Raw genomic sequence first — 11689 nt, 5'->3', positions numbered from 1 at the left:
GGTGGGTACTCTGGAAACCCACGGGGTGTAAGGACCCCTGGGAGAGGAGAGGGCTTAGAGGTTTGCACCTGGGGAGCTGGCGGGTCTGGGTCAGAACGCTTCATACCTTGAACTTCCCCCGAGGGCTGAAGTGCCGCACTTCCTCTACCACGTACTGCTGGAAGAAGGGGTGTGCCAAGGCCTCTTCCGCTGTGTAGCGGTTCTGGGGTTGCACCACCAAGAATCGGGAGACCTGGGAGGGGAGGAGAGGGGAACGGAGAACATCAAGGCAGGTCCCCTCCAGCATGTCAGGAGAGGCAGGGTCTCCCCGGGCAGGGGAGCCTGGCATCGCAATCCTGAGCCCAGGAGCCAGTTGGCCTGGCCTCTTACCAGGTCCTTCACAGTGTCTGAGTAATCATCCCACTCAGGCGAGCCAAACTGGTAGTTGCCGCTCATGATCATCCTCAGCATCAGCATCTGCTTCCGGTGCCAGAAGGGCGGGGAGCCGGCCAGCAGTGTGTACATGATGACGCCAGTGCTCCACCTGGACGCGTGAGGGCCCAGGGCCACTTACCCAGCGCCAGGGGCACCAACCCAGCCCTGCCGGCTCCCTCCCTCACCCAGCCCAGGCAGGTGATCCTCCTTCCTCGGTGCACTCACATGTCCACCTCCTTCCCATAGCCCGGGTGGTCCTCATTCATGGAGCACTCAATAATCTCAGGGGCCAGGTAACTGGGGGTCCCGCAGACCTCTGCAGGAACAGTCATCATCAAGACAGGTCAGCAGGGCACTCAGAAGAGGAAGTCCAGGCCGGCCGCAGTGACTCATTTCTGTAGTCCTAGCAATTTGGGAGGCCAAGGCAGGCAGCTCACCTGAGGCCAGGAGTTCGAGACCACCCAGGCCAACATGGCAAAACTCCGTCTCTACTAAAAATACAAAAATTAGCCAGGTGTGGTGGCACATGCCTATAGTCCCAGCTACTCAGGAGGCTGAGGCAGGAGAATCGCTTGAACCTAGAAGGCGGAGGTTGCAGTGAGCTGAAATCATCCCATTTCACTCCAGCCTGGGCAACAGAATGAGACTCTGTCTCAAACGAAAAAAAAAAAAAAAGAAAGAAAGAGGAAGTCCAAAGAGACAATGGAGATGGAACAGAAATAGAGCTTGGGCTGGGACTCCCCCAATATCCACCAACTTCAGGGCTCAGGGCAGGGCGGGGTACTGCCCACAGGGCCACCAGCTTAGGGCCTATTGCTTCCCTGGTCACTTCTAGCCATCCTGGCCTGGAACAAGGGTAATGGGAACCTAGGAGAGGACTTACCTGAAGAAATGTCTAGCCCTGCCGGGCGTGGTGGCTCACGCCTGTAATCCCAGCACTTTGGGAGTCCGAGGCGGGTGGATCACAAGGTCAGGAGTTCGAGACCAGCCTGACCAACATGGTCTATCTCTACTAAAAATACAAAAATTAGCTGGGCGTTGTGGCGCGTGCCTGTAATCCCAGCTACTCAGGAGGTTGAGGCAGGAGAATCGCTTGAACTCGGGAGGCAGAAGTTGCAGTGAGTTGAGATTGCGCCACTGCACTCCAGCCTGGGTGACAGAGTAAGACTCCATCTCAGAAAAAAAAAAAAAAAGAAAAAAGAAAAAAAATTCCTACCCCTTGAAATGGTGGAATTTTTATTCTGGGGAACAATTAAGTTAGGGGAGAAACCCAGGCCATCTCTATTCCGCGGAGGGTTGATTGAGCGCCCGAGGCCCGGACGTGGGCCAAGGCCATGTTACCAGACCTCGCAGCCTCTCTCCTGGCTCCAGCTGGCAGGAAAAGCCAAAGTCTGTGAGCTTGATGTTCATGTTGTCATCCAAGAGGATGTTCTCGGGCTTCAGGTCCCGGTGCACAATGTTGAGTTTGTGCAAGGCGCAGATCACCTCCAGCAGAGCTCGCATGATCTTTCTAGGGTGGGGCACACACTTGTCACTCTTCCTCTGTGCAGAGTCAGGCGACAGGCAGGGAGACACAGCTCACATTTCAGCCACACTGCAAGGGAGCAGCACACATGCCCAGCCCAGACACATGCACCAGCCCAGACACATGCACGCCCTGCCTCCCCTGAGGCCCCAGTGCCTGTGGCCCTAGGCCAAGTGGGAGGGAGCGGAGAGGGGGCAACGGGATGCTCACCTGGTTTCCTTCTCACTCAAAGTGACCTTCTCAGTGAGGTAGTCAAAGAGCTCCCCTCTCTTCATCCTGTGGAAACAGACGGTTGATAGCTGGGTCGGTCCCAAGACCACCACCCTCCTTACCCTGCTCCCAGAGAGCTGCCTTCTGCCCCGATACCTCTAGAAGCTAAGTGGGCCACTCCCCGTGGAGAACCACAGTCTGGGGAGAGGAACCGGGGAAGTGAGGAGAGAAGTGTTCTGGAAGAACTGGGAGAAAAGCAAAGGAGGCTGGAGAGAAGTGGCCCATGTCAGGGGCTCAGGCTCTCATCAACCCTCCGAGGAATAGAGATGGCCTAGGTTTCTCCCCTGACTTAATTTTTCCCCTGGAAAAGTTTTTCCCACCATTTCATGGGGTAGGCATTTCTTCAGCTAAGTCCTCTCCCCAGGTTCCCATTACCCTAGTTCCAAGCCAGAATGGCTAGAAGTGACCAGGGAAGCAATGGGCCCTGAGCTAGTGGCCCTGTGAGCAGTACCTCTCCCAGCCCTGGGCCCTGAAGTTGGTGGATTTGGGGGAGCCCCAGCCCAAGTGCCATTTCTGTTCCATCTCCATTGTTTCAGTGTGGGGGTTCTCCCATCTGTGGAAGTGACAGTGTGGACTGGGATGTATCGGGGCCTAAATGATGGCTGGAGGCTGAAAGAGAGGACCATGAACCACTGGCCCAGGAGCCGAGACCCAGATCAGAAGGACATGAGTATCCCGATTTTTTTTTTTTTTTTTTTCCCCGAGATGGAGTTTTTGCTCGTCACCCAGGCTTGAGTGCAATGACGCAATCTCGGCTCACTGCAACCTCCACCTCCCAGGTTCAAGCGATTCTCCTGCCTCAGCCTCCTGAGGAGCTGGGATTACAGGTGCCCACCACCACACCCAGCTAATTTTTGTATTTTTAGTAGAGACAGGGTTTCACCATGTTACCCAGGCTGGTCTTGAACTCCTGACCTCAGGTGATCACCTGCCTCGGTCTCCCAAAGTGCGGGGATTATAGGCGTGAGCCACGACACCCAGCTGAGTATCCCGATTTTTTCCCAGGAAACAAATGGGAAGAATCAGCTGTGCAAGAGTTGCAGGCGCAAAGTTCGCCAATTACGGGATTAAGAATTGAAGTTCAATCTTCTTACCTCCTGGGATGATCTAGAAAGAACTCTCTGCTAGAATCATCTAGTTATACCCTGGAGGGCTCCTCAGGGCAGCATTAAAAATAGCTTCCCCCAGCAACTTCTTCAAAGGTTAAAGACATTTGAGCTGCCCCCAAGAGCTATACAGGACAGTGCCACAGAGCAGAGTCAAGACAGCTGCTGCTGGTGAGTCTGGAGGGGTCCGAGAAAGTCTCCCTCTGTTGCCCAAGCTGGAGTGTGGTGGCTCAATCTCAGCTAACTGCAACCTCTGCTTTCTGGGTTCAAGCCATTCTTGTGCCTCAGCCTCCTGAGTGACTGGGATCACAGATATCTGTCACCATGCTGGGCTAATTTTTGTATTTTTTGTAGAGATGGGATTTCGCCATGTTGCCCAGGCTGGTCTCGAACTCCCGGCTTCATCTGATCCGCCTGCCTCAGCCTCCCAAAGTACTGGGATTACAGGGGTGAACCAGCATGCCCGACCTTAATTTTATATTTTTTTGTAGAGATGGGGTCTCGCTTTGTTGCCCAGGCTGGTCTCAAACTCCTGGCCTCAAGCAATCCTTCCACCTCGGCCTCCCAAAGTGTTGAGATTACAGATGTGAGGCACCGTGCCTGGCCGATAAGTCTGGAATCTACATTTCACAGAGTACTTTGTAGTGTTCACATTTGATGCTTAGCAATAACGGGCTCATCTTACTAATCCTATTGATGCAGAAGTAGGGGCATGATGATGGTGGTGATGGTGATGATGACATTAACCTTTGGACCACACCACAGGTGCAACCTCTACCACCTGCCTCTCTCCCCGATACTGCTGGCCTCCCTTTTTCCAATCCCGCCTCATTACAGTCGTCCCTAGATAGTCAGTGAGATCTTTTCAAAAGGAAGTCAGGCTGGGCGCAGTGGCGCTTGCCTGTAATCCCAGCACTTTGGGAGGCTGAGGCAGATGAATCACTTGAGGTCAGGAGTTCGAGACCAGACTGGCCAACATGGCGAAACCTTGTCTCTACTAAAAAAGTACACACATAAAACATTTGCTGGGCATGGTGGTGGGTGGGTACCTGTAATCCCAGCTACTTGGGAGGCTGAGGCAGGAGAATCGCTTGAACCCGGGAGACAGAGGTTGCAGTGAGCCGAGATCACACCACTGCACCCCAGCCTGGGCGACAAGAGCAAAACTCTGTCTCAAAAAAAACCAAAAGTAAATCAGATCACGTCAGCTGCCCAGTCTTGACCCTCCAAACTCCTTACCATGGCTAAAATGCCTGCAGGACCTGGTCTTTGGTGCTGACCGACCTTACATCCTGCCATCCTCTGCTTGGGTCACTTCCTGGACATGCCTTCCTGACCACTCAGTCTAAGGAAGCCCCTGTCTCTTGCTTACCCTTGTTCTACTTTATATATGTCTACAGTTCTCCCTCTTTATCTGCAGGGGATATGTTCCAAGACCCCCAGTGGATGCCTGAAACTATGGATAGCACTGAAGTCTATACTTACTATGTTTTTCCTATATGTACATACCTAAGATGAAGTTTATAAATTAGGCACAGAGATTAACAGCCAATAATAAAATAGAACAATTATATCAATATACCGTGCCAGGCATGGTGGCTTATGCCTGTAATCCCGGCACTTTGGGAGACTGAGGTGAGAGAATTGCGTGAGGCCAAGAGTTTTGGGGGGTTTTTTTGTTTTATTCTGTTTTTGTTTTTGAGACGGAGTTTTGCTTTTGTAACCCAGGCTGGAGTTCAATGGCACGATCTTGGCTCACTTCAACCTCCACCTCCTGGGTTCAAGCGATTCTCCAGCCTCAGACTCCCAAAGTGCTGGGATTACAGTTGTGAGCCACTGCGCCTGGCCTGAGGCTAGTAATTATTAGCATTCACACTATGCCACTCACTGTGCTATTATCACTCCCATAATACTGATGAGAAAACCGAGATTTAAAGAAATGATCCAGCCCACAAGTGGTGAACCCAGGTTTCCAAACCCGGCAGCCGGACCCCAGGGGCTGATCTGTCTAAACACCGGGATTGTATTTGGCATCCTCAGCTCAGGAGCTGGCTGTGGTCTCCAGGCAGCCCTGGGGTTGGGGAGCGGATGACAGTTGACAGTCGAGGTTCTCTCAGGTGTGGCTTGCTCCAGGGCTGGGTACTTACAGGTCAAACACCAAGAAGAAGAAAGTGTTGGTCTCATAAGTGTCCTTCAGCTGTACTGAAATGGAAATGGCTAGCTTGTCTCAAGTAGCAGGGGAGCCCAGGTAGGGGCAGCTGGGGCACAGGGGTCAGGGACTGAGGCTGCTGTGGGCTAACTTCAAAAGCTGACAGGGGAATCAGGAGGGTGCTCAAAGGACATCAACCCAGGGTGTGGGCAGCCCCAGGGACTTTATTATTATTATTATTATTATTATTATTAGAGACAGGATCTCACTGTGTCACCTAGGCTGGAGTGTAGTAGTGCAATCATAACTCACTGCAGCCTCAAACTACCGGGCTCGAGTGATGCTCCTGCCTCAGCCTCCTGAGTGGCTGGGATTACAGGCATGCATCAGCACGCCTGGCTAATTCAGCCCAGGGACATCAAACCCCCATTCCCCTGCCTGCATCCATCCCAGCCTGGGACCCCTTCTGTCAGAGCAGTGAGGGTGGAGCTGGGAGCCTTGAGCCTGGGTGGTTCTAGCTGGCTATGTGGTGGGGTCACACTCCCTGGCTTGGGCTGTCAGGGCAGAATCACAGGGGGGCACCCCGTCATGTGACTTGGGGTCATCACTCACTGATGTTGGGGTGCCCTGAGACCTTGCGCAGGATATCCACCTCCTTCAGCGTGGCTTCTCGCAGCTCTCGCACCTCCTCGGGGCTGAAGCTGCCTCCACCGGTGACGTCGATAACCTTCACTGCGTACTCCTGGCTCGTGGGCTTGTGGATGCATCGCCTGACCACACTGCTAATGCCCCTGGAAGTGCAGAGGACAGATGGCCTCGGGGGGTCCCTCACCCCATGGGGAGTCCCAGATTCGAGGCTGCAGCAGAGATGTCCTGCCCTTGTCAACAGATTTACACTTTCCCCCAAGTTCCTCTGAGCTTTTGGAAATGGTGGATGAATAAATACAGGCACAGTCAGGTGATTTGCCCAGAGCTGGTGAGTAACAAGCCTGCTCTCAGGCCATGTAACTCCTAGTTCAGTGCTTTTTTTTTTTTTTTTTCCTTTGTTTTGTTTTGAGAGAGAGAGTCTCACTCTGTCACCCAGACTGGAGTGCAGTGGCACAATCTTGGCTCACTGCAACCTCCACCTCCCGGGTTCAAGCAATTCTCCTGCCTCAGCCTCCTGAGTAGCTGGGACTACAGGCGCCTGCCACCACACAGAGCTAATTTTTGTATTTTTACTGGAGACAGGTTTCACCATGTTGGCCAGGCTGGTCTCAAACTCCTGATCTCAGGTGATCCTCCTGCCTTGGCCTCCCAAAGTGCTGGGATTGCAGGCATGAGCCACTGTGCCCGGCAGCCCCTCGCTTTTTTTTTTTTTAATAGAGATGGTTAGCCAGACCTGGTGGCACACACCTGTTGTCCCAGCTACTAGGGATGCTGAGGTGGGAGGATCACTTGAGCCTAGGAGGCAGAGACTGTAGTGAGTCAAGATCATGCCACTGTACTCCAACCTGGACTACAGGGCAAGACCCTATCTTAAGAAAAAAAAAGAGATACGGAGTCTTGCTATATTGCCCAGGCTGATCTTGAACTCTTGGCCTCAAGCAATCCTCCCACCTCAGCCTCCCAAAGTGCTGGGATTACAGGTGTGAGCCATTGCACCTACCCCTGGGAACTTTTTGCTGGGAGAGGTTTCTCTTATCTTTCCTGGCTTCAGGAGGGCAGGACCCCAAACCAAGGGTTTCTCCAAGAGAACAGCGCTTTGGGGATGAAAGTGGGGTCAGTACTCGGGGTGGAGTGGAGTTGGCTGTAGCCTACAGGGCCTGCTGGAGCCTAGGACAGCACTTCGTGGGGAGAGCTTGGGCCTTACCTGCCCAGGATCTCTTTGGGCTCATAATTCTCATAGAAGTCCTGTGCAGAATGAGAGTCCGGCAGTGCCTCATCCCGGGTCATGCTCAGATCTTCAGCAGGGGAACTCTGAGTGGCTCTGAGAGGGGAACAGAAAGAAGCTGTCAGCCTTCCTGACCCAGGGGGTGTTCTCCTTGGGGCCTGGAACTGTTTCTTACTCATCCTTGTATCTGGCACCACACTGGCCTATAGTGAATGTTCCAAATAAATGTTTGTGAATTGAGGCCGGGCGTGGTGGCTCACACCTATAATCCCAGCACGTTGGGAAGCTGAGGCAGATAGATCACTTGAGGCCAGGATTTCAAGACCAGCGTGGCCAACATGGTGAAACCCCATCTCTACTAGAAATACAAAAATTAGCTGGTTGCAGTGGCACATGCTTATAGTCTCAGCTATTTGGGAGGCTGAGGCAGGAGAATCACTTGAACCTAGGAGGCAGAGGTTGCAGTGAGCGGAGATCACGTCACTGCACTCCCGCCTGGGCAACATAGCCAGACTCTGGCTCAAAAAAAGTAAATTCTTTGTAGAGATGGGGTCTTGCTCTGTTACCCAGGCGGGAGTGCAATGGTACCATCATAGCTCACTGCTGCCTCAACCACCTGGGCTCAAGTGATCCTCACACCCTAGCCGCCTGAGTAGCTGGGACTAAAGTACCACCCAGGCTGGAGTGCAGTGGTGCAATCTTGGCCCTCGGCTCACTGCAACCTCCACCTCCCATGTTCAAGCGATTCTCCTGCCTCAGCCTCCCAAGTAGCTGGAATTACAGGCACCTACCACCACGCCTGGCTAATTTTTTCTATTTTTAGTAGACAGGATTTCACCATGTTGGCCAGGCTGGTGTCGAACTCCTGACCTCAGGTTATCCGACCGCCTTGGTCTCCCAAAGTGCTGGGATTACAGGCGTGAACCATCACGCCCAGCTCTAATATTTAAGTTTTTTGTAGAGACGGGGTCTCCCTATGTTGCCCAAGCTAGTCTCAAACTCCTGGCCTCAAGCATTCTTCCGGCCTCAGCCTCCCAAAGAGATGGGATTATAGGCATGAGCCACCGCTGGACCTGGCCACAATTTCCTTTTTAATAGGCCACTCCTGTAGCCTCTCCTTATCTCCCCTTGTTGTGACTGTGCTTCCTGAAAACACACCCCCTTCTAGGACAGGTTTCCTGTGCTCCATCCCACTGCTCCTTCCTCATGTTTTGTGTGTGTGTGTGTGTGTGTGCGTGTGTGTATGTGTAGAGATGGAGTCTTGGTCTGTCACCCAGGCTGGAGTGCAGTGGTGTGATCTTGGTTCACTGCAACCTCCCCTTCCCGGGTTCAAGCAATTCTCCTGCCTCAGCCTCCCGAGTAGCTGGGATTACAGACACGCACCACCATGCCTGGCTAATTTTTGTATTTTTAGTCGAGATGGGGTTTCACCATGTTGGCCAGGATGGTCTCAAACTCCTGACCGCAAATGATCCACACACCTTGGCCTCCCAAAGTGCTGAGATTACAGGCGTGAGCCACTGCACCCGGCCCTTCCTCATGTATTCTATCCATAACTGGGACTTTCATAATCACTCACTCACTCATTCATTACACCTCCATTCTGCAGACATTGAACACCCACTCTTTGCCAACCACTATGCTGGGTGCTCTGAGGGATGGAGAGCTGGGTGGGTCCATCCCGGTCCCTACCTCTGGTGTCATTCGCCAGTGTATGCTCTCACCTCCCCTGCTAGACTGTCACCTCTAGGATGTCCTAGCCGTCTCTGCCCCCCATACCCAGTGCGGGTGTCTGGCGGGGCTATTCCTTGAATGTGAGTCAGTGGTTGGGCAGGTACCCCTTTGGTGCTCAGGGTCCTGCTGGCAGAATGCCCCATGTCCTACCTAACAATGGCCAGTGAGCCCTGAGTGGTCCTGCTGCAGCATAGAGGCAGTACAGAGCCAGGACACTCAGGCCTGGACACAGAGGCGCTGAGCTACCCCGCCTTGCGTCAGGAACATGGAGGCTCCTACCAGGGAACTCCACTCCTGCTTCAGATGTAGGATTTAGGCCTGGCATGATGGCTCACACCTGTTATCCCAGCACTTTGGGAGGCTGAGGTGGGCAGATCACTTGAGGTCAGGAGTTCGAGACCAGCCTGGGCTACATGGCGAAACCCCATCTCTACAAAAAATACAAAAATTAGCCAGGCATGATGGCTCTCGGACCTGTGGTCCCAGTTACTTGGGAGGCTGAGGCAGGACGATCACCTGAACCCAGGAGGTGGAGGTTGCAGTGAGCTGAGATCGCACCACTGCACTCCAGCCTAGTTGACGGAGTGAGTGAGACCCTGTCTCAAAAAACAAAACAAAACAAAACAGGCCGGGCGCGGTGGCTCATGCCTATAATCCCAACACTCTGGGAGGCCGAGGTGGGAGGATCACGAGGTCAGGAGATTGAGACCATCCTGGCTAACATGGTGAAACCCCGTCTCTACTAAAAAATACAAAACATTAGCCGGGCGTGGTAGTGGGTGCCTGCAGTCCCAGCTACTCGGGAGGCTGAGGCAGGAGAATGGCGTGAACCCGGGACACGTTGCTTGCAATGAGCCAAGATCATGCCACTGCACTCCAGTCTGGGCAACAGAGCGAGACTCCATCTCAAAAACAAAACAAAACAAAAAAACAAGACAAAACAAAACAAAATCAGATGCAGGATTTGAGAAATGCAGAAAATATCATTTACCAACAGGGAAAAAGGCAGATAGAAAACAGGCCCAACCTGCCACTCAGCAGGGCCAAAGCTGCCTCCAACCCCCTTTTCCCCACTGCTTCTGGGCCTAAGAAGGCCTGGCCTCTCAAAGGAGCCAATTTGCTGACCAGCCAAGCAGCAGCTCTGGCTGCCCCCGGGATTGGGCAGGCTGTTCCAGGAATCCTGGTGGCCCCACTACTGGGTGCCTGGTTACCAGAGGAAGGTTTAGAATAACAAGTCCCCTCTGCTGGTGCCAGGCATCTGGGCTGCTCACGCACAGGCCTTCTCTGCCTGCCCCATCAGCAACTCGGCGGAGCCTGGGACTGTCTGTTTCCCATAAAAACAAGCCCATTTGCTGGTAAGTCCTTCTAAGTCCTCACAATGGGCATCTGTGCCTCATCACCTCCCAAAGCTGCGTAGTGCCAGCTCTCTCCTCTCCCCCAGCCCTCCATGAGCAGAAAGTACACCTGGAACCCCCTATGAGATGCCAGCCTAGGCCTAAGGCTCCAGTCCTTGGCACAGCCTACTTGGCCAAGTTGTGGCTACACTCACCTTTCCTGGGGTGCTGAGGAGGTGGTTATCTTGCCCCAGCTCCAGCTCTGACTGGGGCCAACTTAGTGCCCCTGTCTACTGCCCCACCCACCCCTCACACCTTTCCCAAGACCCCTGTGGACAGGGTTCCCACATGGGAGTAGGTAGCCCAGTCCTTTTTTTAGATAGAATCTCTCTCTGTCACCCAGACTGGAGTGCAGTGGCGCGATCTCAGCTCACGGCAACTTCTGCTTTCTGGGTTCAAGCGATTCTCCTGCCTCAGCCTCCTGAGTAGCTAGGACTACAGGTATGAGCCACCATACCCAGCTAATTTTTGTATTTTTAGTAGATACGGGGTTCCACCATGTTAGCCAGGCTGGTCTTGAACTCCTGACCTCAAGTGACCCTCCCACCTTGGCCTCCCAAAGTGCTGGGATTACAGGTGTGAGCCACCGTGCCTACCTGGCCTGGTCCTTTTTGGCACAGAACTTCCCTCCCCTGGACTCTGAAAGTCCAAAAACCAGATCAGCCTCAGGACCTCTTTTCTGTAGGAAAGTCCCCAGATGGGGGTTTCAAGGGTCAGTGCTGCCACTCTCCCTGGTCCATCCGCCTTCAGAAAAGAGACATGGATAGAGTGGATGTGGGAGTTTCTATCTTCTCCACCCTCACTCCTCCCTGCTCCCTGCCTGTCACCTGGCTTTTGTCCATCAGTGGGCTAGCTACTCACAGTTAAGTCCTTGCAGGCTCTTGAAGGAGCTTGACAAGAATCCCAAAGGCCTCAGAGCCCCCGGGGAGAGGGGACCACAGAGGGCTGAAGCCGTGTCCTGAGCAGACACTTGGAAGATATCGTCTGCTGTTGTTTTGGGTTTTGCTATTTGATGACCGGAGGCTAACGTGCCAAAAATAAATCACAACTGCAAACCCGGGACGCAGGCCAAGGCTCCGCAGGGACAGGGCATGGGGCCGAGTATCACCAGGGGGGACCTCTGGTGGAGGATGAGGGAAGCTCGGGTGGCCTGAGACCAGGCCAGACAGGATGTATTGATCCTCCCTCTGGAGCTCCCTTGGCCTCCAGGACCAGAGAACGTAA

At 53.5% G+C, this 11689-nt stretch overlaps 1 protein-coding gene across 2 annotated transcripts in view; it reads right to left on the bottom strand.

Moving 5' to 3' along the window:
• The window catches only part of PHKG1 (phosphorylase kinase catalytic subunit gamma 1), a 13291-nt gene extending 1602 nt beyond the window's left edge, over window positions 1-11689 (bottom strand). The window contains exons 1-10 of one of the 2 annotated variants that reach the window (XM_003895945.5): window positions 11327-11689; window positions 7317-7433; window positions 6077-6255; window positions 5463-5517; window positions 2661-2762; window positions 2150-2215; window positions 1761-1924; window positions 640-730; window positions 370-523; window positions 107-232 (exon numbers count right to left, since the gene is read on the bottom strand). In XM_003895945.5, coding sequence (XP_003895994.1) covers window positions 107-232; window positions 370-523; window positions 640-730; window positions 1761-1924; window positions 2150-2215; window positions 2661-2762; window positions 5463-5517; window positions 6077-6255; window positions 7317-7399 — 1020 coding nt within the window. In that variant the 5' untranslated portion in view covers window positions 7400-7433; window positions 11327-11689. The remainder of the gene's footprint in view (window positions 1-106; window positions 233-369; window positions 524-639; window positions 731-1760; window positions 1925-2149; window positions 2216-2660; window positions 2763-5462; window positions 5518-6076; window positions 6256-7316; window positions 7434-11326) is intronic. The other variant, XM_003895944.4, reaches the window with a different exon arrangement.

This window comes from Papio anubis, chromosome 4, assembly GCF_008728515.1.
Source record: "Papio anubis isolate 15944 chromosome 4, Panubis1.0, whole genome shotgun sequence".
In the NCBI taxonomy this organism is placed as follows: Eukaryota; Metazoa; Chordata; class Mammalia; order Primates; family Cercopithecidae; genus Papio; species Papio anubis.
This window is presented reverse-complemented; position numbering and strand designations above follow the sequence as displayed.